Genomic DNA, 24,041 nt, shown 5'->3' with positions numbered 1-24,041 from the left:
TAAGGAGCCAAATACCTTCCTAAGATTTTCTCTAAGATAATACATCCAAAAAAGAGAAGGGAATTTTTAATGTACAGATATGTAAGAAAATAAAATGTATTCATCAAGATTCTTTCAGTTAAAAGTGATAGATTATCTTCAGGTTACCTTTGATACAAAGTAGAGTTTATAAAAAGAATACTGGGTTATCTTATCTCATTAATGGAAGGTTGAAAAATAAGAGGTCATGGGCTTCCAGAACAAGTGGAAGCAGGAACAAGAATCCTTCAGAATGCTGTCTTTCCTTCCCCCTTCTCTTTTTGTTGCTTTCTGCATGACAACTTACTACAGCCTGGCTTCCTTCACCTGTCAGGGGACAGCTGCTGATGTTTTCCAAGTTGGACATCTCAGGCTTCTTGTATTGACTCCCTCTTACTCAGTTACAGTTTGAACACATCTGATTGGCCTAGCTGGGTCCTACCTCCTATCTTGAAGTAATCAATAAGTCTATCAACAGTGCTCAGGATAGTGGGGTTCTATAAAAAATAACAATGACTATGATTATGGTCATCCATAGTATTATAATTTCTGGCCCAGCAATTCCACTCTTAGGTATTTACCCAAGAGAAATAGAAATTTATGCCCATGCTACTGTCCAGAATATAAAAGAACTCTTACAACTCAACAATAAAAGATGTATAACCTAATGTTAAAATGGCAATATATCTGAATAGACATTTCTTCAAAGAGGATATGCAAATGGCCAATAAGCACATGAAAAGATGCTTAGCATCATTAGTCATAGGGAAATGCAAATTAAGACCATAATGAGCTATCACTTCATACCCACTAAGATAGCTAAATAAAGACAGATAATAACAAGTGTTGATGAGGATGTGGGAAATTGGAACCCTCCTGAGGTGCTGGTGGGGTGGTAAAATGGTACAGTCTCTTTGGAAAATAGTCAGATCGGTCCTCAAAATGTTAAACATAGAGTTGCCATATGAGTCATCAATTCCACTCCTACTTAGGTACCCAAGAGAACCAAAGGTGTATATCCACACAAAACCTTGTACATGAACATTGCAACATTATTCATAATAGCCAAAAGGTAGAAAATGAACCAAATGTCCATTAATTGCTGAATGGATAAACAAACTGTGGTCTATCCACACAATGGAATACCATTCAGCCTTGGAAGGAATGAAGTACTGATGCATGCTACAACATGGATGAACCTCAAAAATATCATGTTAAGTAAAATCAGCCAGTCACAAAAGATTGCATATTATATGATTCTGTTTATATGAGATGCCCAGAATGGACAAATCCATAAAGATTGAAAGTAGGTTAGTGGTTGCCGAGGGCTGGGAGAGCAGTAAAGAGGGAGGACTAAATGGGGCATGATTGTTAATGAGGCAAGATTTGTCCCCAGGGGGCTGAAAATGTAGAATTGGAGAAAATGTCAGATACCCCAAGTGTCCTGGCACTTGGTGAATTGAAAACACCTTTCCAAAGGCCATTTGATAAACCTGAAAAAGAATCTTATCTTAGTACCAGTAACTCAGCTTCTAAAAATGTATCCTAATGAAATGAGAAACTTCAGCAAATATCTATGTACAAGAATGTTTCAACAGTATTTTTAATCAAAATAAGATGGAAAAGATAGAATTAGCAAGCAATAGGGGATTAATTGAACTTAATATGGTGCATCTATATGTTAGAATTTTATGTATGCATTTAATTCAATGTTTTAAAAGAATAATCACATAAAATACATGGTTATGTTATTTTATGTTAATAAAAATTAAGTTACAAAATATCATGCATAGTATGACCCCAATTAATGTTTTCACAGTATAATTAGCCTGTAAAAATGGCTGCATAAGGTGCAGTGATAAGTCTTTTCAATTTTTTGTTTATTGTGTTTTGTATTTCTCTTTGGACTGGGTCAGAGTATGTATTTCTGTACATATAGAATCAGAAGACAAAACAATGATGAATATTTAACAGTCACTAAACTCAAGCTAATATTGTTTGTGTGAACATTTAAAAATATTGTTCAGTAAACATTAAGGAATTTCTAATTCTTTCTCCATGGTAGGAGTCCCTTATCTGTATATAAGTGTTAAGGCAGGGTTTTGCCAAAGCAATGCTGTTGACATTTTGGGCCGGGTGATTTTTGTGGCGGTGGGAGGACAGGGAGGTGTGCGGTTGACCTGAGCAGAGGAGCGTATTTAGCGTCCTCTGCCCCCATCCCCACTCCATGCCACTAGTACATCCCAATGTTACAGCAAAATCTTGTCTTCACGTAGCACCAAATGTCCCTGGCAGGACATTTATATATCACTGAATTAAAGGAGCCATTTTATAAAGGAAGAAAATTCTGGATTATTTGAAAGCAGGATTTATCTATTATGAAGTTCTGTTTTCTCAGACCTGCGCTTGATTGATAACTAGGGTAAACACTGTTTCATCAGTGTTCTCTGTGGATGGGAACAGTAATTTATTTCAATCCATAAAGATTGAAAGTAGTGACTTAGCCAAAGAGCTCTTGACTCTCATTTTAATTTCTATGTAAATTGCATGAATCTTCATTACGTTTTTTTTGGTCTGAATATTTATAGCACTGATCACCCGTGTTGCTTTTGATTATAATGCTGGTCTTTTCTGTGCTCCATACAGCTCGCTCAGCCGTAACCGGAAGCTGTGCCAACGATGGTGTTCACATTATCAGGGGTTCCAACTTCTCTTCCATGCCTTTTGCCACCATATGTGGAGATGAGATCCTGTCTCCTGTCACCATCCTAGGTCCCGTACTGCTCAACTTCTACTCTAATGCTCACACCACAGACCTCGGATTCAAGTTTAACTATAAGATCACCCGTGAGTAACCATGATGATAGAGTCTAGAATTTACTTCTTTTCTTGAGTAATTCCCATAAGGAGTTTTAATTGTGATTCGTACATCACCAGCTTGAAGACTCGGGCACTTTAAGGGGAAAAATGATCAAATAGATGCATGGTCCCAAAATACTCAGGCATTTTCTTTAAAAAAAAAAAAAAATTGGGGAGGACCTTCTTCATGAACTTTAGCTAGAACTACTCCTTGAAAATCAAATGGAAGATTGAGATTTATGTTGCTAATTTAAGTTAGAATGAATGTTCCTGCTGTCTTTAGTTGGTAGTACGTTATGTAAAGGTGTCTTTTTGGCCTGGACTATCCAGATGCCTGTCTCATTTCTCCAAGTCACTTTGCTAATGTGAAAAGCAGTATTTTATAAATTTAGAAAAAAATGGAAAATAATATCTTTATAATCTTCTGGTAGGAACGGACTTTTTGATAATATACACAAAGCACAAGGTCTAAAGGAAAAGAAAAGATTAACGTATTCAGCTATGTTATAATTTACAACTTTTCTATTTCAAAGGCAAAGTGAGAGGACAAGTCTTGGATTGAGCAAAAGCCTTTGTAGTTACTAGGATCTTTTCATTCTCTGTAGACAATTTAATTGTGTATTTGAAAATCATAGATTATATTTCCCTATTTTCAGTAATCTTTTCCTCTCCTGCAATAAGCATGGTTAGCTTACTGACCATTTTTACCACATCATCCCAGTTTCAGTGAAATGGGCACACACATCTGACAAAAGCTTTGTTTTGTTTTTTCTTTATTGGACCAAAGTCATTTACTAAAGTTAAATCATTTTCTTTCAAATAAATTACTGTTCCCATCCACAGAGAAGACTTGAAACTATTTATTCATGAAAAAGGCCTTTACACTTCATTCACATTAGCTGTTACCTGAGTCCTGACTCCATTTGGAAAGTGTGATTTTTTGTGGTTCCATAGGTCTGTGGGCACAAACAGAAGAGATTTGGGCACTGAATATTCCTTCCCCTGGTTGTCTTGTTGAATAAAGAAGAGCATCGGTTTGTTTTATTCTTTTGGTACCACTGGTGTTTTGGAGACTTGCATGCTGCTTTATGATCTTCTACTCTTTAATCTCTCATTTTCCCAAAATACTGTATGTAAGGTTTACCATATCTACAATGAGAATGCCATTTGAAGAGTGTTGACATTAAGATTTCAAATCCTGACAAGGTACAAATTTGGGAGTTACTTGGGCATTGATAAGCTTTCAGAGACCACATAATTGTGTGTAAGCTGAAATAGAATAATGGCTACACAAATCTAACTTTTAATTCTCTACAGTTGTCCCCGGGGGTCTGAGCACATGAATACTTACGGGTGTATAGAGAAGAGCCTTCCTCGAAATGTGGGCTTACCTGAGGGAATATAAACAAACACACAAACAACCTTAAATGGTAGCCACAATTTGTTTATCATTTTTAAGAGATGTAAATGGAATATGTCCACTGACAGTATATAAACCATAGAAATATCATCAAAGTATACTAACATTATAATTTTAGAATCATAAAATAGAATAAACAGAAGCTTTTCTCACTGCAGTGAGTGGGGTGCTTTCCATCATTGTGTGGCATAGTCTCATCCTCCTTATATGTAAAACCAAGCAGAAATAATCCTAATTTTATATTTTTTATAATGGGGTTTTATTGTCGTTTTATGGCTATGGTTTTCTTGACTAATAGAAACAACTAACGGCTCTGGGCCGTTGATTGCTGGAGTCAGGGCGGGGGGTGGGACTAGCTTCCTTGTGCTTGCTGAGGACCAGTAATACAAATTTGGGCAAATAGAGTCCTTACCAGGCTCACAACTAAACGGAAATACAAAGGACCCCAAAGCTATGCATTTGAGCCCACAAAGGGAATTAAACTTGAAAGTTCCAAAAACTATTTCCAACACTTCATGTTATAATACTCTGTCTTGACAGAGGAAACTCTATATTTAAGATATTTAATTTATGTTAAAGATTTCCAGATCACAGTCCTTCCTGGGCCCAGATGCTTACAACTTGCCTTGGATTCTGGGTGCCTTTCTCAGCTATCTGAGAGTTATCTCCAGTTATCTCTGTCATCTCTCTCAACCTGTCAGTTAAATATAGGGAATGGACAGTTACACCCCAGCACGTGAAATATTCTCTCTCATTGTTTTCACTCTGGTCATTAATTTGACCCAGACTTATTCCATTGTAAGATGTTCCTTAAAATATTCTCTGCTGCTTCCACTCCCTTACTGTCTCTTCCCCCGACCTTAGTGGAAAAATCAGTATTATTTGTAAATAATGATGAAGGGAGATTTAAGTTCTTTAAGACAAATGGTTGGTATCTCTCTTAGGGAAAAAGGTACAATAGTAATGAATATCTCAAAATTATTTTTTCACACTCGGAGTAATAATTGTTCTCTGTCTTCTGTTGCAGCCTGTGGTGGAGTGTTCAACTTCTCCACTGGGGTCATCAAGAGCCCTGCCTATTCGTATTCGGACTACCCTAACAACATACACTGTTCGTACACCATCATCAGTAGAGATGACAGAGTGCTTCAGCTCAAGTATGTAAAACAAATGTACCTTCTTTACAGTCGATTCAGCTCGATTTACAGAAAAGATATTCCTTTACAATAAAGAACACTGATTCTTGCAGGAGGCATATAAGGGAACCTCGAGGAAGGGAGAGGGAAGTTCTTGTTTGGTAGTATAAATCCAGGAAATGGGTGTCCTGCCCTCCATGCAGGCCAATAGGGATTAAGGGGAAAAACACGCACTCCACCAGGGAAAATGAGAGTTTTAATTTTCCAACAGTTCCCAAGGAGCTTCGTATAATGGGTTGTAAAATTATAAGCCTGTCTTGGGAACAGCAAGAGAAAGTATTTGATTTCTTGGGCACTTATTATGCACAAGGAACTTTAATTGATACTTTCCATAATTCTCTTTTATTCTTTAAACAGTTATATGAGGCATATATTATTAAACCCATTTTACTGATGAGAAAATTGAAGCTCAGATGGGTCAAATTACTTTCTCAATGTGATATGCTATTAAATGAAGAGTCAGAATCTGAATTCACATCGTATTTTCTCCCAAAGCCATGTCCTTAATATTTCCCTATGCTATCTCTTGAAGGGCAAATATTTCCTGACTACTTAAGAAATGTATTTGTTCATGTATCAGAGCCCCTCTAAACTGGTGCTATATGATATTGCTTACATCATCAGTAAAACTCTCCCCTAATCCTACCTACTCCCCACAGGACTGATTAAGGGAATATAACCTCCATTATCAGTGATAAAGGTCAAAACCACATTCATCTGAGATAACGTATTTGTAACTCTTGTGTTTCAGTGATATACAGCATATGGCAGAGGGCTCCGAAATTCCATGTAGTTCACAGCAATCTAGAATTTTTTATAGGAGGTCGAGATGGGCTAGAAACTTTCTTACCTACCTCCCCACTAAATGGGGATCACTTTCATCCCTAAAAATCGTATACTCTCCACTGTTTGTCTCTAGGACCCTCATATGTCAAATGGGTCTTTGGACTGTTAAAGTCTCGTCCAGCCTGATTGGGTTCCTGTACCAGACAGTAAGTGGTCTAGAGGCTGGACCTTGAAGAAATCAGCAGATCCCTCCCTGGGACTATTTGTAAGGAAGCTGTGCCCCAAGAGCCAAAAAGTCCTTTAAGTCCAAGGGATAAAAGAATAAACAAAAAATGCCAGATGGTCCAGAGCAGGAGGCCTATGAAGGGATCACCTGCTTAGAATGGCAGTATAAGGGGTCATTCTTGTTACGTGCCATGGTGGCATGAGATTTGCTTCTACACGTGTAGGATTATAGGTGATATATATACTGTTTGTGTTTATAATGTATATTTCTGTTTCTTACGTGGGCCCTGGGCTCATCATAGTCAAAGTTCATATCAGCATGTTTGGAAAATTTATTATACTCTTTCTAAGAACCTACATTCTATAAAACAGATATTATCCCAGGCTTTACAGAAGTTGTAGACATTAGTAAAACATGAATTCTTCTACCAGTGTTCTCAAAGTACACTGGCAACATAAGCTTTGCTATCAATGGGCTTTTCCAGATAATCTTCTGTGCTCTGGAAAAATGATAAAAAATAAAAAGTCAAAACAGCTTTGAGTCCTCTTGGAAATGCAAATCTTTATCTTTCTTTATGGATTCATGTTGTAGAAAATAAGTGTGTTATCCAAGGAGAATAAAAAATGGATGTAGTATTTTTAGAAATTATCTAGCTATTGTCCTGTCCTCATCTTCTTTTACAAGAGCATTAAATATTACATGTGGTTGAAGAAAATAAAGAATTTTTCATCTTGTTCTTAACCATCAGTTTGAAAAAATTGAACTAATTAAAGCTTTATAAAATTTTACAGATCCTTTTTTTCTCAAGGCTCTTAAAAGGAATTTTCAAATCAGATATTTTCAAATTATTCTGTATTAAAGATTATTTATTTATTTGAGAGAGAGAGAGAGAGAGGTAGAGACAGAGAGTGCAAGGAGGAGCAGAAGGAGAGGGGCAAGCAGACTCCGTGCTGAGCGCAGAGCCCTATCTCCCGACCCTGAGATCATGACCTGAGCCGAAATCAAGAGCCAGACACTTTAACTGACTGAGCCACCCAGGAGCCCCACAAATTATTCTGTATTATATGTTATTATTGTAGCTGCTAGCAAAAAGAAAAAAAAAAGCTGAGAAAGCAGAAGAACCTACAAAAATGAGGGCAGGATATCAAATAATTTAAACAGGTTTAAGAAAAAATAATTTATAATAAACCCATCCTAAAGCCCTAAAGATAAACCATGTAGAAAGCCTTGCTTGTTTGGGAACTCTGGGAATAGTTACTTGAAATAACAGAGCATAGGCCTTAGATTAAAGTATTATCTCAGGCCATAAAAGTGAAGTTAAGGATGTATCTGTCAGGGTAGTTATAAGTGGTAACAAACATGCCCAAGGCACAGTAGCTTAGTGAGTTTATTTCTCACCTGTATGAATGTCCAATGTGGCCTGGTCTCTTAGCAGCCCAGGCTGATGGAAGCTTCATTTCTACGTTTGAATACATGATCCATCACTGCAGTGGGAAGGCAAACTGAGTAGTAATTTTTTTAAAATGTCTTCCAAAAAGTAATAGGTATCACTCCTGCTTATATTTCTATGGCCATAGCAAGTCTTAAGGCCATGTAGAACCTCAGAGTGTGCACAGAAGGGCAGTTGTCCCAAATATCAGGAAAGCAGAGAGCTGGAGATGTGTGGTGAAGTTCCTGTAACAACTATAACAATCTTAAATGTGAATTTTTGCTTATAGCCATCAAATCAGTAAAATAGCATATTGTTTCTAGTATTTGCTATCAGGTAAAGCATGGATGTTCTGCTTCTAGCCTTTGACTTGTTTTGTTTGTTTGGTTTTGTTTTGTTTTTGTTTTTACAAGAATGAAGGGTATAATGTAATGGAAATTCAAATGGAGAACATCAGTATTAACAAGGTTCATTCTACAGGTTTAGTGACTTTGATGTGGTTCCTTCCACATTTTGCTCCCAAGACTACCTGGCAATTTATGATGGTTCTAACATCAGTGATCCCCTTCTTGGCAAATTCTGTGGTTCCGAGCTTCCACCAAATATTAGGAGCAGCAATCATAGTTTGCTTCTGGTATTCAAGACAGATTCATTTCAAACGGCAAGAGGTTGGAAAATATCTTTCTGGCAGACACTGGGTAAGAATTTGGGATATGTAAATCTGTTTTTCATGACTGTTACTTTTCTGCTTTACTTATTTTTTTTTTCACCTGACTAAAGTTGCTTTTCATTTAAATTTCAAAAAATATGTCACATAAAGTTTTGGTTTTAAAAATTATATATGATATATTTTGATTTAAAAAAATCACTCAACTAATATACCTCTCTGGTATACAAAGGTAAAGTCTCCCTACACAACCATCTCTCATGAGACCTGAACCTCATTTTACCACTGATGGAAACGACAGAAGTTTAGCCTAAAAGCAGGCAAGGGCCCATCAAGAGAGAAGGCCTCATGACCTGTGTTGACTTTGTCCTTGAAATGATGAAGAGCCTTGGGAAAATTTTAAGTAAAAACCTCATGGCTTCTGGAAAGATGATAGTGGTAGCAGGGTGGAGGAAGATTGGCACAGGGGGACCCTATGACTTGAGAAGAACAAGCTCATTACAGAATTCCGGTTGGCAAAGGTTGAAGGAAACTGACACAGTGAGAGGAGAAACAGAAGGAAAGGTAAGAATCTAAGAGAAACTGAGAAGGTAGAAGGCTGTAGATCACCCTCATCCCTCTGATCCAAAGCCAAGCTTACCTTAAGTTTTCTTTACATTTGATGTTTTACTTTTTTGTGCATTTTTTGAGGGAAGCAATTAGACATTTGTATTGTGAAAGCTTCCCAATAAAACATAGACATCATGACAAATTGTATCAGAAAACCACTTTGCCACCTATCCTACTTAGCTATATCAACAATCACTTGAAAGCAAGTCTCAGGGGCAGACAGGGAGTATTGCCTCAATAGAATTTGCCTAAGTGAAGTGGTGTACAAAACACAGAAGCTATTTTGAAAGAAAAATTCATTTTCCCTTGGAGATTTTTGCACAAAAGAACCCATACATTCTTGCCTTTAGCACAGACTTTAGAACCAAATGACATATATTTGCATTTGCTCTTGCTACCTGCTTTCAAGTTGTTTTTCTTTTTCCTAATATATTCTCCCATGACCATTGAAATAGTCTTATGCTCTCCACTGTTGTCATCTGCATGAAGTTTCCCGAGTGAGTCAGTCAGCATTCCCTAGCCTCATTAATTACTGTTTTTCTGAGCTACAAAGAAGGCATTTGGACTTACTGTGATTTTACTGAACTAAAGTGGCACAGAAGGGAAAATCTTATATTGTCAAAGGCATTGTTCATGTTTGAGCACTGGGCTCTTTCAGTCAATTACTGTTTTCCTCTGGTCACAGTTCTACGAAGGGTTCAAGTGCAAGGAGCAGAAATGGAATGTCATTAATTGTGAGAGTGGTGTGATCACTGCATTTCATGATGACGACTTTTGCCTCTTTTTCCTCTTTATAAATGCTCTCAGACACTTGAAAATATCTAAGAAGTGATTTTGAGTAATCTTTAACGGTAATTTTTTTTTTTTTGCTGGAAACCTAGGTGTTGCCTTTTTATATTGCTTTGGTCTCACAAAGCCTTCAAGACCACACATATAAGTTTACTGATCATTCTGCAAAACTTTTCAATTTTGTTTTGTTTTTTTGTTTGTTTGTTTATGGTAAGGAAGTAGGGGAAGAGCAATTAAGAGTAGATTGAATTCTTTTAGTTATAGATCTGGATTAAAAAAAACAACAACTTAGACTTGACCACTTGGATGCACCTTTCACTTCTGTCTTATCCATTTAAAACCGCTGCACTTTCCCATAGAAAGGGGAGAGCACCTGTGTGGACCCAACAGTGAGTTTTCAATAGTCACATGAATTTTCTACAGTGGATGTCCAAAACTGTCAGTTCAGCCTGAAAAACAGTATTTTCACAGAGCAAATAATTGCGGTGAAGAGACCATTTTAGTCTGTGACATTCCAGTTTAGTTCATCTTGACTAACACACTAGAGTTTTGCAAATTTGCCATTTAGATGATACATTTGACAATACTTTATATACATCTGCTTCAATTTTTCAGAAGTCAGTGGAGAGCCCACTCATGTAACTGTGTGATTATGAGGTAAACTCCTTCTTCATTTGTATTGCTAATGGGTCAGAACAAATTTGGGGCAAATATCCCATGGTTTGTTGTTAATTACTAAATATGTAGGGTAACTGAGTTTCATCCTTTCATGGAACTTCTGTATTAAAGAACCATAATGCATGGGATATAAGGTCCAGAGAAAGCAAGGCAGGCCCTTTATAAGGGCTAATATCTAACTATAAAGCGAATCTCCTTTCCCCCTGCACTCCTGCATTCCATGAATAATTGATCCTGAGAGAAGATGACCAGCAAAGTGATCATGCCAGGCATTAGGGATCTGTGAAACTCTGAAATTATCTGAGTGTTTTTCTCAAGAGAGTGAGCTTTTGTCTGATTGTCAGTGGTATCAAGGATCTAATAAAGTTTAAAAAGCCATCAGTCCTGTGGATTTGGCTGAAATGGGAATGCTATCTAGTGCAGAATTGACATTTATAAGTACCCTTTATTCTATTAATTTCTGCTTGTTGAGTTTTTGCCCCTCCTTGATTCCCGGGGGCTACTTTGGCCATGATTGTGCTTACATGTGTGTCTTGTGAAGCATTTCAGACTTGCAAACATGTTTTTAAACTTCCAAAGCCTCTGTTGCTTCTTCCTGTCCTGGTCTCATGTCAGAGTGCTGCTCAGTCAGTCTTATTCATGACATGCTCATCACATTAGACACCAAGCTTCTAGCTATTTGATTAGATCGGGGATTTAAAGTACATAATTTGTGTAGTACCGTGGTAGTTCCATTTGTTTTTTAAAGTAATGTGTTTATAACACTTTAGCAAAATGTCAGGGTCAGAAACTGACCCTGGCCTGAGTAGGTGTGAGATTGGTAGGCCTTTGGATCAGTGAGTAGCCAAGGAGAGAGTAAAGAGTGACCCTTAAGGATGACATGTCCTAGAAGGACAAGGATGTGATGTCACCCTGGAGACTATGGCAATATCATGACAAGGGGGCGTCAGTGACTAGAGACTGGAGACACTGGATGTGTGACTAAAGCTCCCAGCTCCCTCTTGTCCACAGTCCATGTACGGAGGATGAGGGCCACTGCCTGTCCCTTCCTCGGATAAGTGCCATATAGGGAAAAGTCAGGTGGCAGTACAGTCAGACTCACAGACCTTGCTGTGAGGCAAAGGCAAAAATACCAAAGTACATGTTTAACAAGGACAAAATAAATCGTGCTCCACAAAGATGGAAACGTGCCCAGATGGGAGGGGCTGTAGACCAGAAAGCAGGTGACCATGACCTAATCGTCCCATTACATCATTGCCCGGTAAGATGCTTTAGAAAAGCCCTTTAGCATGTTTGAGCTCAATTTTTATCCGCTAAAAAAAGATCAGTTTGAAAAATTACCACTATCTTTCTCTTAAGAATACAATGGGAATGAAGTAGCTAATTCCTGTAAAGTTCCTTAGATGTCCAAGAGGAAGACTGTTACGTTATCAGAAAATAATGCTGTGGTCTTGGGCTTCTGTAAAGCTCCATGAGCTGCCCCACCCTATCTCTGGAGTATGTACAGCTGGGGTCATTATCATCAATAGGACCCCCCCATGGAGCAATGGTTGTTTTGTGCATTCTTACTCACTCTGCACTGAAGTCTAACCAGCAAACCCTAAAGTATGTTTTATAACCTAAATCTGAAATCAAAAGCTAAATTTTTCACGTATTGATACTCCATCGATATTAATAGGCTGTGTGAATGCATTAAAGAATACGTGGACACATTGCACCTACTTAACAATTAATTCTCTTATATGTAATGTAAATGATACACTATACATTGTCTTGTATCGAGATGTGCCTCCTTCTCAATCATGGTTCATATAGTTCCACTATGACTCAGGGTAGTAAATTGGATCACTTTCATCCTCAGAGAATTGGTTGGGAGTATTAGGTCAGACTGAACCTCTGGGTCATGTGTGTCTGGCCCTTGGATGTTTGCCTACTGCCATAACATCTGGAAGATGTCTCTCTGACATGCTACAGGAAGGCACTGGGAGCAGTGGGAGGAAGCTGAGGGAGTTGAACCAGAGGGGACAAGAGAAGGAAAGGGGAGACTGACAAAGGCAGTGGGATTCTGCAGCCCCAGAGATGGAAAATATGGTCAAAACAGATGGAGAAAAATATACCAACATGTCAGAATCAGACTCTGGTTTCTAGTTATTTTTTCAGTTTCAGTTTTGGTGTTACGTTTGGACTTTGAGAGGCATTCTAAAATTCTGTAGCTAGACGGTAAAAGAATAAAGTTAAGAACATTCAGTGACTCTGAATACTGATGTGTATGTTTCCATGTGCTTCTTAACAGCCTGATAAAACTGCCAAACCGTATTACTTTTACAAGTACAAGTGCAGTAAGAGTGTTGAGTTATAACTTGAATAATTTTATAAATCACTGCTCAAGTAATTCTCAGTTTAGCAGTAACAGGGGTATTACTTGAAAGCAATGGTGTTTGTTCTCTTAATGTCATTTGCTCTCTCTGATGAAGTCTGAGAATGAGATGAGCTGAAATTGTACACCCATTTGCAGAAAACTAGACTGAGCTTATTTCCGCCCTTTTTAAGCCTTGTAACTTTCACTGGTGATTGGATTTCCTTGAGAGATACAAAGACAAGGTTATCTGCAGTTTCTTCTTTGTGGGTTTTATTGAAAAGGGTTTTTTGCTGCGCAGAGCATGTGGGGCTACAGTAAAGAAAACAGCAATGCTTAGTTCACCAAAACCTTACAAAAGCAAGTAGACAGGAGTAAAATTCCAGATCAGCAAAAGGAAAGGAAAGATTTTTATTAAAATATATTCCAACATCAGAATCTATGCCCCCTCCCCCTGGAATGACCCGTTTGAAAAGTAGGGCTGTTGTTGGGGAAAAATAAAACCAGATGGTATTATGGAGACCAAACTGAGTGACAAAATTGAGTTAGTGGTAAATCATAAGCTAACACTGGAAAACATTCGGGTGAACAAGAGCTGGGAAGTAATTATCCTGCATTAACTTAAGCCACACCAGCCCTCCTCAAAATGGAATCTAGTCTTATCTCAGATGTTCTCAAAACCGGGTGTTTTGAGTTAAATTATTTGTAACCACAGGTTCCCTATAATAATAATAATTATCCTTACTCGGATCAGCTTGACTTTGATGTAGTGTTTGCAGGAGCATAAATGCAAACTATCTCTGGCTAGCAATAAACATTAAAAAAAAAATTCTTTGGTTGTAAATCAGTTGTTTAGAAATGAAACATCATTAGGGCCATGGGACTCTATTCTTCTTGTTGTCGTGATATACAAAAAATCTATTAATTTTGTGGTAATTGTACGTTCTGCTCTCTCCCAAATGAAGACATCGCAAAGTCCCAGGGCATAATGATAGTGACCGCCTGTCCCCGAGCATCCACTATGTGCTAGATGTAGGAAAGAGGCTTTCCCTAGATGGTCTCATCTAATCCTCACAACTGCCCATGAGACAGGGATTATCCCATTTTACAGAGGAAGAAATAAGAAGTGGAGAGATTAAGTAATTTGTCTGTGGTCAGAATGTGTGTAAGAGGCAAAGCCAAGCTTTGAGCCAGGTTTGATTGTCTCCCAGATTCACCCTTTTCCTAATCAACTCCCATCACCTCTGGGGCAGTCAGTAAACATAGCCAGGGGTGAAGAGGGATCCTGGGGTGAGTTTTCTGAAAGGCAGGTCATTTCTTTAGTGCCTTTTTGGCCTAGATAGAGCTACTTTTCTCCACTTTCATCTTCTCCTTGATACTGCCGGCTTTCTAGTACCAGCATTCCAAGTTGTACCTAGCTCTGAATAGTGTATTTGCTCGTATGCTACCACTATGTAAATAGCGTGTATAGTACAGCAGTCGCTGTTCTCTTATATTTATAATATTAATATTTGTGTCATAATTTTATATTATAAAACAGTTATATTTATATTATACTCTGCCATGTTATATTTATAATATAAATATTATGTAATATGTATATATTTATATAGATATATGGTATATCTTATAATATATATCTATAGTGTTTATATTATAAATAGTGTTGATATTTACATGAAATATGTATGTACATGTAGCATATACGTATATGTAATACACATATAATATATGCATATTATAGCTCATAATACATAATATATTAATGTAATTCTAAAATATATATGCAATAAAATCACATATCTTTCTGATGTTGACAAATATCAGACAAATGTCACATCTGTTTTATTGGCTTTGCATGGCATATTGATAAAGAATTAGCACAGTTAAGTGGAATATAGTTGCCTTGGAATGTAAGGGTAATAGATCTCTGTATAACAAATAAAACCCTCTAGTCCAAAATTATGGCTTCCAATTTAGTAAAATTCCTCACCACAGGATTCTAACAAAATGAAGGTATTTGGGCATTTATTTTTATGATATAACCCTGATTGGTACTCTCTTAATAAAGATTAGTTTATGAATTGGGCAACTAAGTCACAAAGACATTACATAACTTGCCAAGGTCACTTAGCAAGTCTTGAGCAGAACTGGGAAAGGAATCCCTGTCTCCCCTTTGTCTCCACCAAAGTAATAAAAGTTGAAATATCCATAGCACAGTGTAAGCTAATATCTCAGCAAGAACAAAAACATAGTTCTGTGTCCCTGTTTAAATTGTTATTTTTTTATTTTTTTTAAAGATTTTATTTATTTATTTGACAGAGAGAGACAGTGAGAGAGGGAACAAGTGGGAGTGAGAGTGGGAGAGGGAGAGGCAGGCTTCCCACTGAGCAGGGAGCCCAATACAGGGCTCGATCCCAGGACCCTGGGATCATGACCTGAGCTGAAGGCAGACGCTTAACGTCTGAGCCACTCAGATGCCCCGAAATTGTTACTTAAAAGCTATGGGAATCTGGGTCTGGTTTTATGAATTCCACCTCTTCTATATCGAAATCTGTTTTATGACTGAAGAGCATGTTGCTTTTAAGGCTTCTTTCTCTAAGCAGAACATTTTTTTTTTCTTTCTAAGCAGAACATTTAAAAAAAAATTTATAACTTTTGATTTTGTAATTGTCAATGTTAAGTAAATAAAGTCATACTTCTTTTATTTTTTTATTGAAGAATAGTTGACATACAAATATTGTATTAGTTTCAGTTGTACAACATAGTGTTTCAATATTTATATACATTACAAAATGGTTACCATAATAAGTCTAGCTACCATCTGTCACAATACAAAGTTATTACAATATTATTGACTATATTCCCTATGCTGTGCATTACATCCCAAAGTCTTACTTATTTTATAAATGAAAGATTGTACTTCTTAATCCCCTTCACCTATTTCGTCCAATTACCCCACTCCTGTAACCATTCATTTGCTCTCTGTAAGTCTGTTTGGTTTCATTTGTTCATTTATTTTAATTGTAGATTCAACACGGAAGTGAAGTCATATGGTATTTGTCTTTCTCTGTCTGACTTATTTCACTTAGCATTATACCTTCTAGGTCCATCCATGTTGTTGCAAATGGCAAGATTTCATTTTTTATGGCCAAATAATATTCCATTGTGTGTATATATGTATGTACGTATTTGTGTATGTAACATCATCTTGATCCATTCATCCATCTAGGGACATTTACTTTGATTCCCTATCTTGGCTATTGTAAATAATGGTGCAGTGCACATGGGAATGCCCATGTCTTTTCAAATTGGTGTATTCATTTTCTTTAGATAAATACCTAGAAATGGAATTGGTGGATCATGTGGTAGTTGTATTTTTAACTTTTGGAAAAATTTACTGTTTTCCACAGTGGCTGCACCAATCTCTATTCCCACCAACAGTGCAAGAAGTTTGCCTTTTCTCCACATCCTGGCCAACACTTACTGTTTCCTGTCTTTTTGATAATAGCCATTCTGATAGGTATGAGGTGTAAGTCATACGTCTTTGAGATAGTGGAGCTGGCACATGAATGTATCCTGTATTTTACAAGTGATTAAATTTGCTCTGCTTGCTGAAATCTAATACTCAGAGATTAAATTTACTTAAGTAATAGAACATCATTTATCATTGCAAATTTTTAGCGAAAGAAGCATTTTCCTATGAAAATACTACCTCTTAGGCAATGTTTTAAATCTTTCAGTGATATTTTTATTGTTATCCTGCTAATTGTTTCTTGGCAATCAAATGTGTGCTAAAAATCAACTAACTTAGCTTTAAAAACAGGTTAATCCATAGGACAAACATGTTATTTTGTTAAAAAAATATATAAGTACATACGTACATGTACATAGACATAATGTGTACATAATATAACAACTCTACAAATCAAGAAATATATTTAACTCCAAGAATTCCCCATGTAAACATATGCTAGATGCAAAGATCCATCTAATAACGATTTACATTTTCTATTCATTCCTTCATTGTTTATTCAACAATATTCACCAGCTACTTGCTGTGCAGGCAATGAACTTCTCCCTGGAAATACAAAGATGAACTGAACAAGGTCCCTACTCTTGAGAGGTTCATTCAAGTAGATGAGTTAGTAAGTAATTGTACATTTGGTGTAATAAATGCTTTTCGACAGAAGTAAGTGCAAAGGGTAGTGGAGGCAGAAAAGAAGGGACCTGTGGTACTCTGGTGTTGAGTAAAGAGGACACGGGATTGTTACAGAAAGCATCGCAGAGAGTGTAAATCCTCAATTGTAGTGCGATTTTTAAGAGTGTAAGCTCTGGAGCAAGACTTCTTAGGAACAAACCCAGTTCATGTCCATCCCAACAGGTTTGACCCTGGACACTTTACTTTTCCTCTCTACATCTCGAGGATCTCCTCTGTGAAATGGGCACACTAATAGTGACTACCTGAAAGGGTTGTGGTGAGATTAAACTAAAATATTTCCCTGGCACTCATTAAGCATGTCATAAATTTCAGCCATAAAGAGTAGTAACTTGGAAGGATGAGAAGACATTCATTGGGAAAACATTCTGTAGGGAAGGAAAAGCATGTACAAAGTTGCAGGTGCATCCCATTTCAGAGGCTATAGACTGACCTGCACATCATTTGGTAATGCTTTGGAGAATGATAGGAGCTGAGACAGCAGAGATAGACAGAAGCTACGTGCAGAGGGCACCGTACACAGGTAGAAGGGAACCATGAGTTGTTTTGAACTGGAGAGTACTATGATCTAATAGGTTCATTTTAAAGAGCACATCCTAGCACCTGTGTGGATGGTGTTTTGAAGTAGGGACAGCATTTTATGCAGGGAAAAATTAGGAAAGTATTACAGTTGTTTTGGCAGGGCATAATGAGAGCAGTGTGAAAATAAAAAATGTAGAGAGATGTAGAATCAATGGGACACAGGGGTCTTTGAACACGGTAGTGTCGCTCTCTGGTGATACCGCTATCCAAATACAAAATTGCCAGGAAAGGATCAGGTTTTGTAGGAGAAAATAATAATTTTGGGTTTGGGTATGGAGATTTTGGTGCATTTAAGACATCCAGCTCATGTTCCGTAGTTCATCAGATAGAAGAATTAGAAGCTTAGTAGAAATATCTGGGATAGAGTTTTGCTTGTTTTTACCTTGAGGCAATGCAGTGTGGCACATACACATTTAAAATTATTATATATTCCTGGTGAACTGACATGTATCATTATGTAATTTTTTTGTAAATGCTTCTTGTCTTAATGTCTACTTTTTCTAATTAGTATCACTTCCCTAGCTTTCTTTCGTTTGTGTTTGCTTGGTATAGTTTCCAACCTTTTAAACTTTTCCTATCCTGAAGAACATATTTAGGTTCTGTTTTGCTTTGCCTTTCAATTTGAGAATTTCATATATTTTCAACTAACTAAATCACCAACATTATTGGATTTAAATAGACCCATTGTGTTGTTTGTTTTCTGTTGGTCCTACCTGTTCTTAGATTCCTTTATCCTTTTTTTGGCTTTTTTCTTTAATTAATCAGTTTCTGTCACTCTCCTTTTTAAATCATTGCTTATACATTCTGTTCCTCTTCTTTAAGTGATTACCTTAGAGATTACAACATTCACCCTTGACTCACTGGCATCTATTTTAAAATTAGTCCTTTCACCACTTCATAATAAGTATAAGGAGCTTAGAACATTTTAAATCTGTTTATCTACTTCTTGTCTTTTGTGCTATTAATGTCAGTTGTTTCAACTCTACAAAACATAAAACATTTTTATTGCTTTATGCAATTAGTAATTATGTGTATTATCATTGCTGTGTTTTTTTTTCTTCCTCAATTTCTCTGCCTCCTTATGGGACCAATTTATTTCTTTTTGAAGAATTCTCTTTCGTGATTTTTTTATTTGTTGGAAATCTTCTGGTAAAAACGTTTTTGGTTTTGGTTTTCCTGAAAATGGGGTTAGTCTGTCTTAAATTTTGTGGGATATTTTCCCTGAATATAGAATTCTAGTGTGGCATTTATTTTCATTCAGCAATTTAAGACGCTACTCCTCCATTTTCATCTGATTTCTAACATTTAGTTAGAAAGTCATTGTACTTTCTCTGTGCCCATACTTTGGGGGCACTCCTATCCCCCATCATCCCATTGTAGAGTGCTGTATTCTGTAGTGAGCTCTCTCTCTGTGTGTGTATGTATGTGTGGGTTAATTTTCGCCATTCTGCTAGCTGTATATTAATATCTCACTGTGGTTTCAATTGGCATTTCCCTAATGGTGAACAATTTTCATGTGCTTTTTTTTTGGTCATGTGTGTGTCTTTTTTGGTGAAATATCTGTTCATATCTTTTGTCCATTCTCTGATTGGACTGTTTGTTTTTCCACTGTTGGATTTTGACAGTTCTGTATATACCCTCATAGGAGTGTTTCTAGGGTATGTGGTTTGCGAATATTTTCTCCCAGTTCATAACTTACCTTTTCATCCTCTGAACAAGACCTTTCTTAGAGTAAAATGTTTAAGAGTAAAATGTTTAACTTTTATAAAATTTAATTTATCAATTTTCCTTCTTAAATATCATGCTTTTGGTTTCTAAGAACTCTTTGCCTATCCTGAGGTCCTGAAGATTTTCTGCTATGGTTTCTTCTAAAAGTTTTATGGTTTTATGGTTTACATTTTTCATTTATGTCATTTATGTCTTTCATTTAAGTCTCAGCTCATTTTTGTTTAAGGTCTGACGTTTGGATTGAAGTTAGTTTTTTTTTGCCTCTCAATGTCCAGTTGCTCTAGCAATATTTGTTAAAAAGACTATCCTTTCTCCACTGAATTGTGTTTGCAGCTTTGTAAAAAAAAAAAAAAAAAAAAAAAATCAGTTGAGCATATTTGTGTGCGTCTATTTCTGTGCGTTTTTTTTAAAGATTTTTTATTCATTTGAGAGAGAGTGAGCCAGAGCATGAACATGAGCAGGGAGAAGGAGCAGAGAGAGAGGGAGCCTGCCAGAGTGTCTGGATCCCAGGGCCCCAAGATCGTGACCTGAGCTGAAGGCAGACGCTTAACGACTGAGCCGCCCAGGTGCCCCTATTTGTGTTTTCTCTTCTATCCCATTGATCTATGTGTCTAACTCTCCACCAGTGTCATACCGTCGTGATTATTGTAGCTCTATAGGAAGCCTTAATATCAGGTGGAATGATTCATCCAACTTTATTCTTCTTTGTCAAGATTGTTTTAAATATTCTAGGACCTATACTTGTCAAGATTGTTTTAAATATTCTAGGACCTATAGTTTTCCATATAAATTTTAAAGTAAGCATTTTAAAATATAAACAGAAAGATCCTTCTGGGGTTTTGATAAGAATTGCATTAAACCTATGCATCAACTTAGGAATAATTGACATCTTTACTATGTCACGTCTCCCAATCTATGAATATGTATGTCTCTCCATGTAGTTAAGTCTTCTCTGATTTCTTTCATCATTTTGTAATTTTTAGCACACAGACCCTGTATGTGTTTCATGAAGTGAGTACCTAAGGATTTCGTTGTCTTTGGAGAAACTGTATTTTTACTTTTATTTTTTTAAACTTTTAATTTAAATTTTAGTTAGTTAACTTATAGTGTACTATTGGTTTCAGGGGTAGCAGTTGTATTTTTAATTTTGGTTTCCACATGCACATTATTAGTGTATAGAAATGTGCCTGATTTTTGCATATTGTCCTTATATTTTGAGTTCTGCTGAACTCACTAGTTTTAGGAATTTTTATGTAGATTCCTTGGGATTTTCTACATCTGAAAATAATGGCAATTTTATTTCTTCCTCTCCAGTCTGTATATATAATTTTTCTTGCCTATTAACTGGCAAGAATTCCAATACTATGTTGAGTAAGAGTGGCGAGAAAAAATATCCTTGCCTTGTTCCTGATCTTAAGATGAAAACATTTCGTTTTTCACCATCAGGTATCATGTTAGCTGTAGGTTTTTGTAAATGCTCTGTATCAAGTTGAGAAAATCCCTTTCTATTCCTAGTTTGCTGAGAGTTTTTATCATGAATGCATGTTGGATCTTGTTAAATCCTTTGCTGCATCAATTGATATGATCATATTATTTTGCTTAGCAAATCATTTTTAAAATTTCAAAGTTAGAATGATTCGAATGAAATGCCCTGGGACTGATGATGCATACGTAAAGTAATATCTAAATAATGCAAAATTAGTAAAAAGATAATGATAAAATTCTCCTAAGTTTGTTATACACCGTATTGCTCTTTTTCTAGTGACTATAGCTGCTGATTAGTTGCTGGAATTACCTTTCTCTTAGTATTCTCGTTTTATGCTTCCCAAATATTACCAGACTAAATACACAATCTAAGTTAAATTAGGCTGGGCCTCAAATTAGGATTTTTTAAATGAGTCAAATTGAGTGATGTTACTAAAAACAAACAAGAACAAAACACACAATTCATGTTACAAAACCCGTTATGTTGTTTTTCTAGCATAACATATATATATATATATATATATAATACCTAAAAGGTTACACGTGTTTGAAGTTAGAGAGTAGAAAAATAAATCCAATTTGTTTTTAGAGAAAAAGAGCATGTTCATCTTTAACATAGGTGAATTTTTTTAAAAATGAATTCTCGGCTGTAGGGCAATTGAATAATGCAGCTTTGAAAATCACAGCAAGATTTATTCAGAGAAAGGATTATGGAGCTCTAGCCCTGTGTCCTGTGTGGTAGAAAGGAAGCTATCCTGGTGCACCCCCATTTCCCTAAAGCACCAACTTTAAATGTGTTTGTGTTCTGTTTCCTGTGCTTTGGTCGGCTTCCTTCGACTACCACCGGCTAAAGCTCCAGCTGGCTCACTGGGGAACAGGAAAATGCCCAAAGTCGGGCCAGTCTTTATCTGTAAGGATGGCTTGCCATTCACCGTGTGTCCAAGTAGTGACTGTCCAGAGACAGATAGAGATCCTATCTAGAGGACTTCAATAAAACGTCAGCCACAAACATGTCCATTCTCATGATAACTATTTAGAAATGAACCTGTCTCCACTAAAGGCTTCAAGATGTTTTCTCTTAGGTAATAGAACTATTTTTCTTTGTCAGATTTATCTTGGCTTGAGCTTCACTCTGAAGTTGAATTATTGGAGGGAAATAATTTAGGATTCAGTTACTGATTTTTAATTCAGTAGACTCTATCCACATATCACTGCTTACTATGGGTTTATATTTCCAGTACTTCTTTAGACAAACATTTTCTTTCTCTAAAGAAGTAGCTCTTTTGTAAGAAGTGTTTCCAATTTTAGGGAAGACGGTTAGAGTGACATTTGTTCTCGCGCACAGGGAGTGTCTCATGACAGAACATGACTGATGAAGGAGGTGCTGATGGATGGGAGTTTGCTGGATGGTAGAATGTGTGTAGTAACAAGGAAGATGATGGATTTATGTGCTAAACATGTCAAGGTTAAGGGCTGATATTGGTTAGAAAGGGCAGGAGGGAAATTTAAATATATCAATATAACAAATGAATATTAATGTCTTGTATATGAAACTATTTCATGATCGCAGAATTTTTTCTGATATATCCTGTTATTGTTAAAATATAGAAATATAGAACCGGTAATGTGGCAAAGCGCTTTTTGGTAAAGGATCCTTCTTTTGTTAATATTCACCTCTATATTTCCCCAAAGACATACATTTATAGATCCATTTGCTGTAGGGGGAGCAGAAGCAAAGAGCAGTTGCACTATGTTTAAATATTAAAGTGGGGGAATTAGAGCAATTATAACCATTTCCTGCACCAAACAGACACTGAAAGGGGTTTACTCATATAATGTTATACCTATATCAATTATTTGACTATGCACTCATATAGTATATTACTCATATAATATTATTCAAATATAATATGAATTATATAGTTCATTCACATAATGTTATGCTTACCTCAAATATTTGAATATTTTGGCCAGGATTGTCTGATAATAATGTTAATTCTCCTTTTTTTTAATTCCGTGTATATATTCTATGAATTAAGCAATGTGCTCTATTATAGTTTAATAACTCAAACAAGCTGTTTGGGTATTGATCAGCTATGGCCACAGTAATGTTGTATAACAAACCAGCCGAAGTTCAGTGGCTTATCCCTCTAGCATTTATTTTTATCACTGATGGGTTGGCAGACTGGTTTGTCTGCCTGTTCTGGGCTACGGGTTGATTGATTTCACAGTTCAGGCTGGGTCCAGATCTGCACTATGTGAATCCACTTTCTCTTCCATCAGCAGCTACCTAGGAAATGAGCTCTTGGTGAATGGAGCACGGGAGCTTGAGCCGAAAAACACAAAGCCCCTTTAAGACCTCTTCCTACTTCAAAACCATTAATATTCTGAGACTTCATGCCAGTCACTTGGCCAAGCCTAACATAAGTGGACAGAAAAGCATACTCTGTCTATTCTAATGTACTGCGAAGAGAGGGGCTAGAGAATTAAGGGTCGTCCAACCTCCCAGTCGGTCTGTGCCAGCGCACACCATCGACTTTTGGGTTCTTGCTTTCGGGTTCCCTGGAGGAGGGTGTGTGTGCCTTATGACATCAGTATAGGAGCAGCGCAATTGGATAATAAGTGTGTATAATGGCGCCACTGTACCCACATACAATCGTCATCTTGCCCTTGTTAATTTATTAGTAATAGTTAATAAATAAGTGGTGATCAGGTAGTCTGAACTTTTAAAAATAACATTTAATTTTTAAAGCTGATGCATTCATAGACTAAAGCCCAACAATACCAGTTTCTGGTATACAAACCTCCAGCTCTTTGCTGCCCTTGCTGCCTCCAGACCAGACTGTGGCCATGTCTTCTCTCCTGGTCTTGTCTCCTCCAGTCCCATACCCTTCCATGTAATGCTACTACCAGATACATTTTTAGATCACAATTGTTTAGAAAGTACATTCCGACCCTATCACTCTTCTAATCAAAAACCTTTCAGGTAGATCC

At 36.7% G+C, this 24,041-nt stretch overlaps 1 protein-coding gene across 1 annotated transcript in view; it reads left to right on the top strand.

Moving 5' to 3' along the window:
• The window catches only part of CUBN (cubilin), a 264,380-nt gene that overhangs the window by 215,632 nt on the left and 24,707 nt on the right, over window positions 1-24,041 (top strand). Inside the window, exons 57-59 of the mRNA XM_032425570.1 lie at window positions 2,665-2,865; window positions 5,325-5,454; window positions 8,415-8,632. Of these exons, the coding sequence (XP_032281461.1) occupies window positions 2,665-2,865; window positions 5,325-5,454; window positions 8,415-8,632 (549 nt within the window). The remainder of the gene's footprint in view (window positions 1-2,664; window positions 2,866-5,324; window positions 5,455-8,414; window positions 8,633-24,041) is intronic.

The sequence above is a fragment of the Phoca vitulina genome, unplaced genomic scaffold (assembly GCF_004348235.1).
Source record: "Phoca vitulina isolate PV1807 unplaced genomic scaffold, GSC_HSeal_1.0 scaffold33, whole genome shotgun sequence".
Lineage (NCBI taxonomy): Eukaryota > Metazoa > Chordata > Mammalia > Carnivora > Phocidae > Phoca > Phoca vitulina.
Note: the sequence above shows the minus strand (reverse complement) of the source record. Positions and strands in the feature narration are given on the sequence as shown.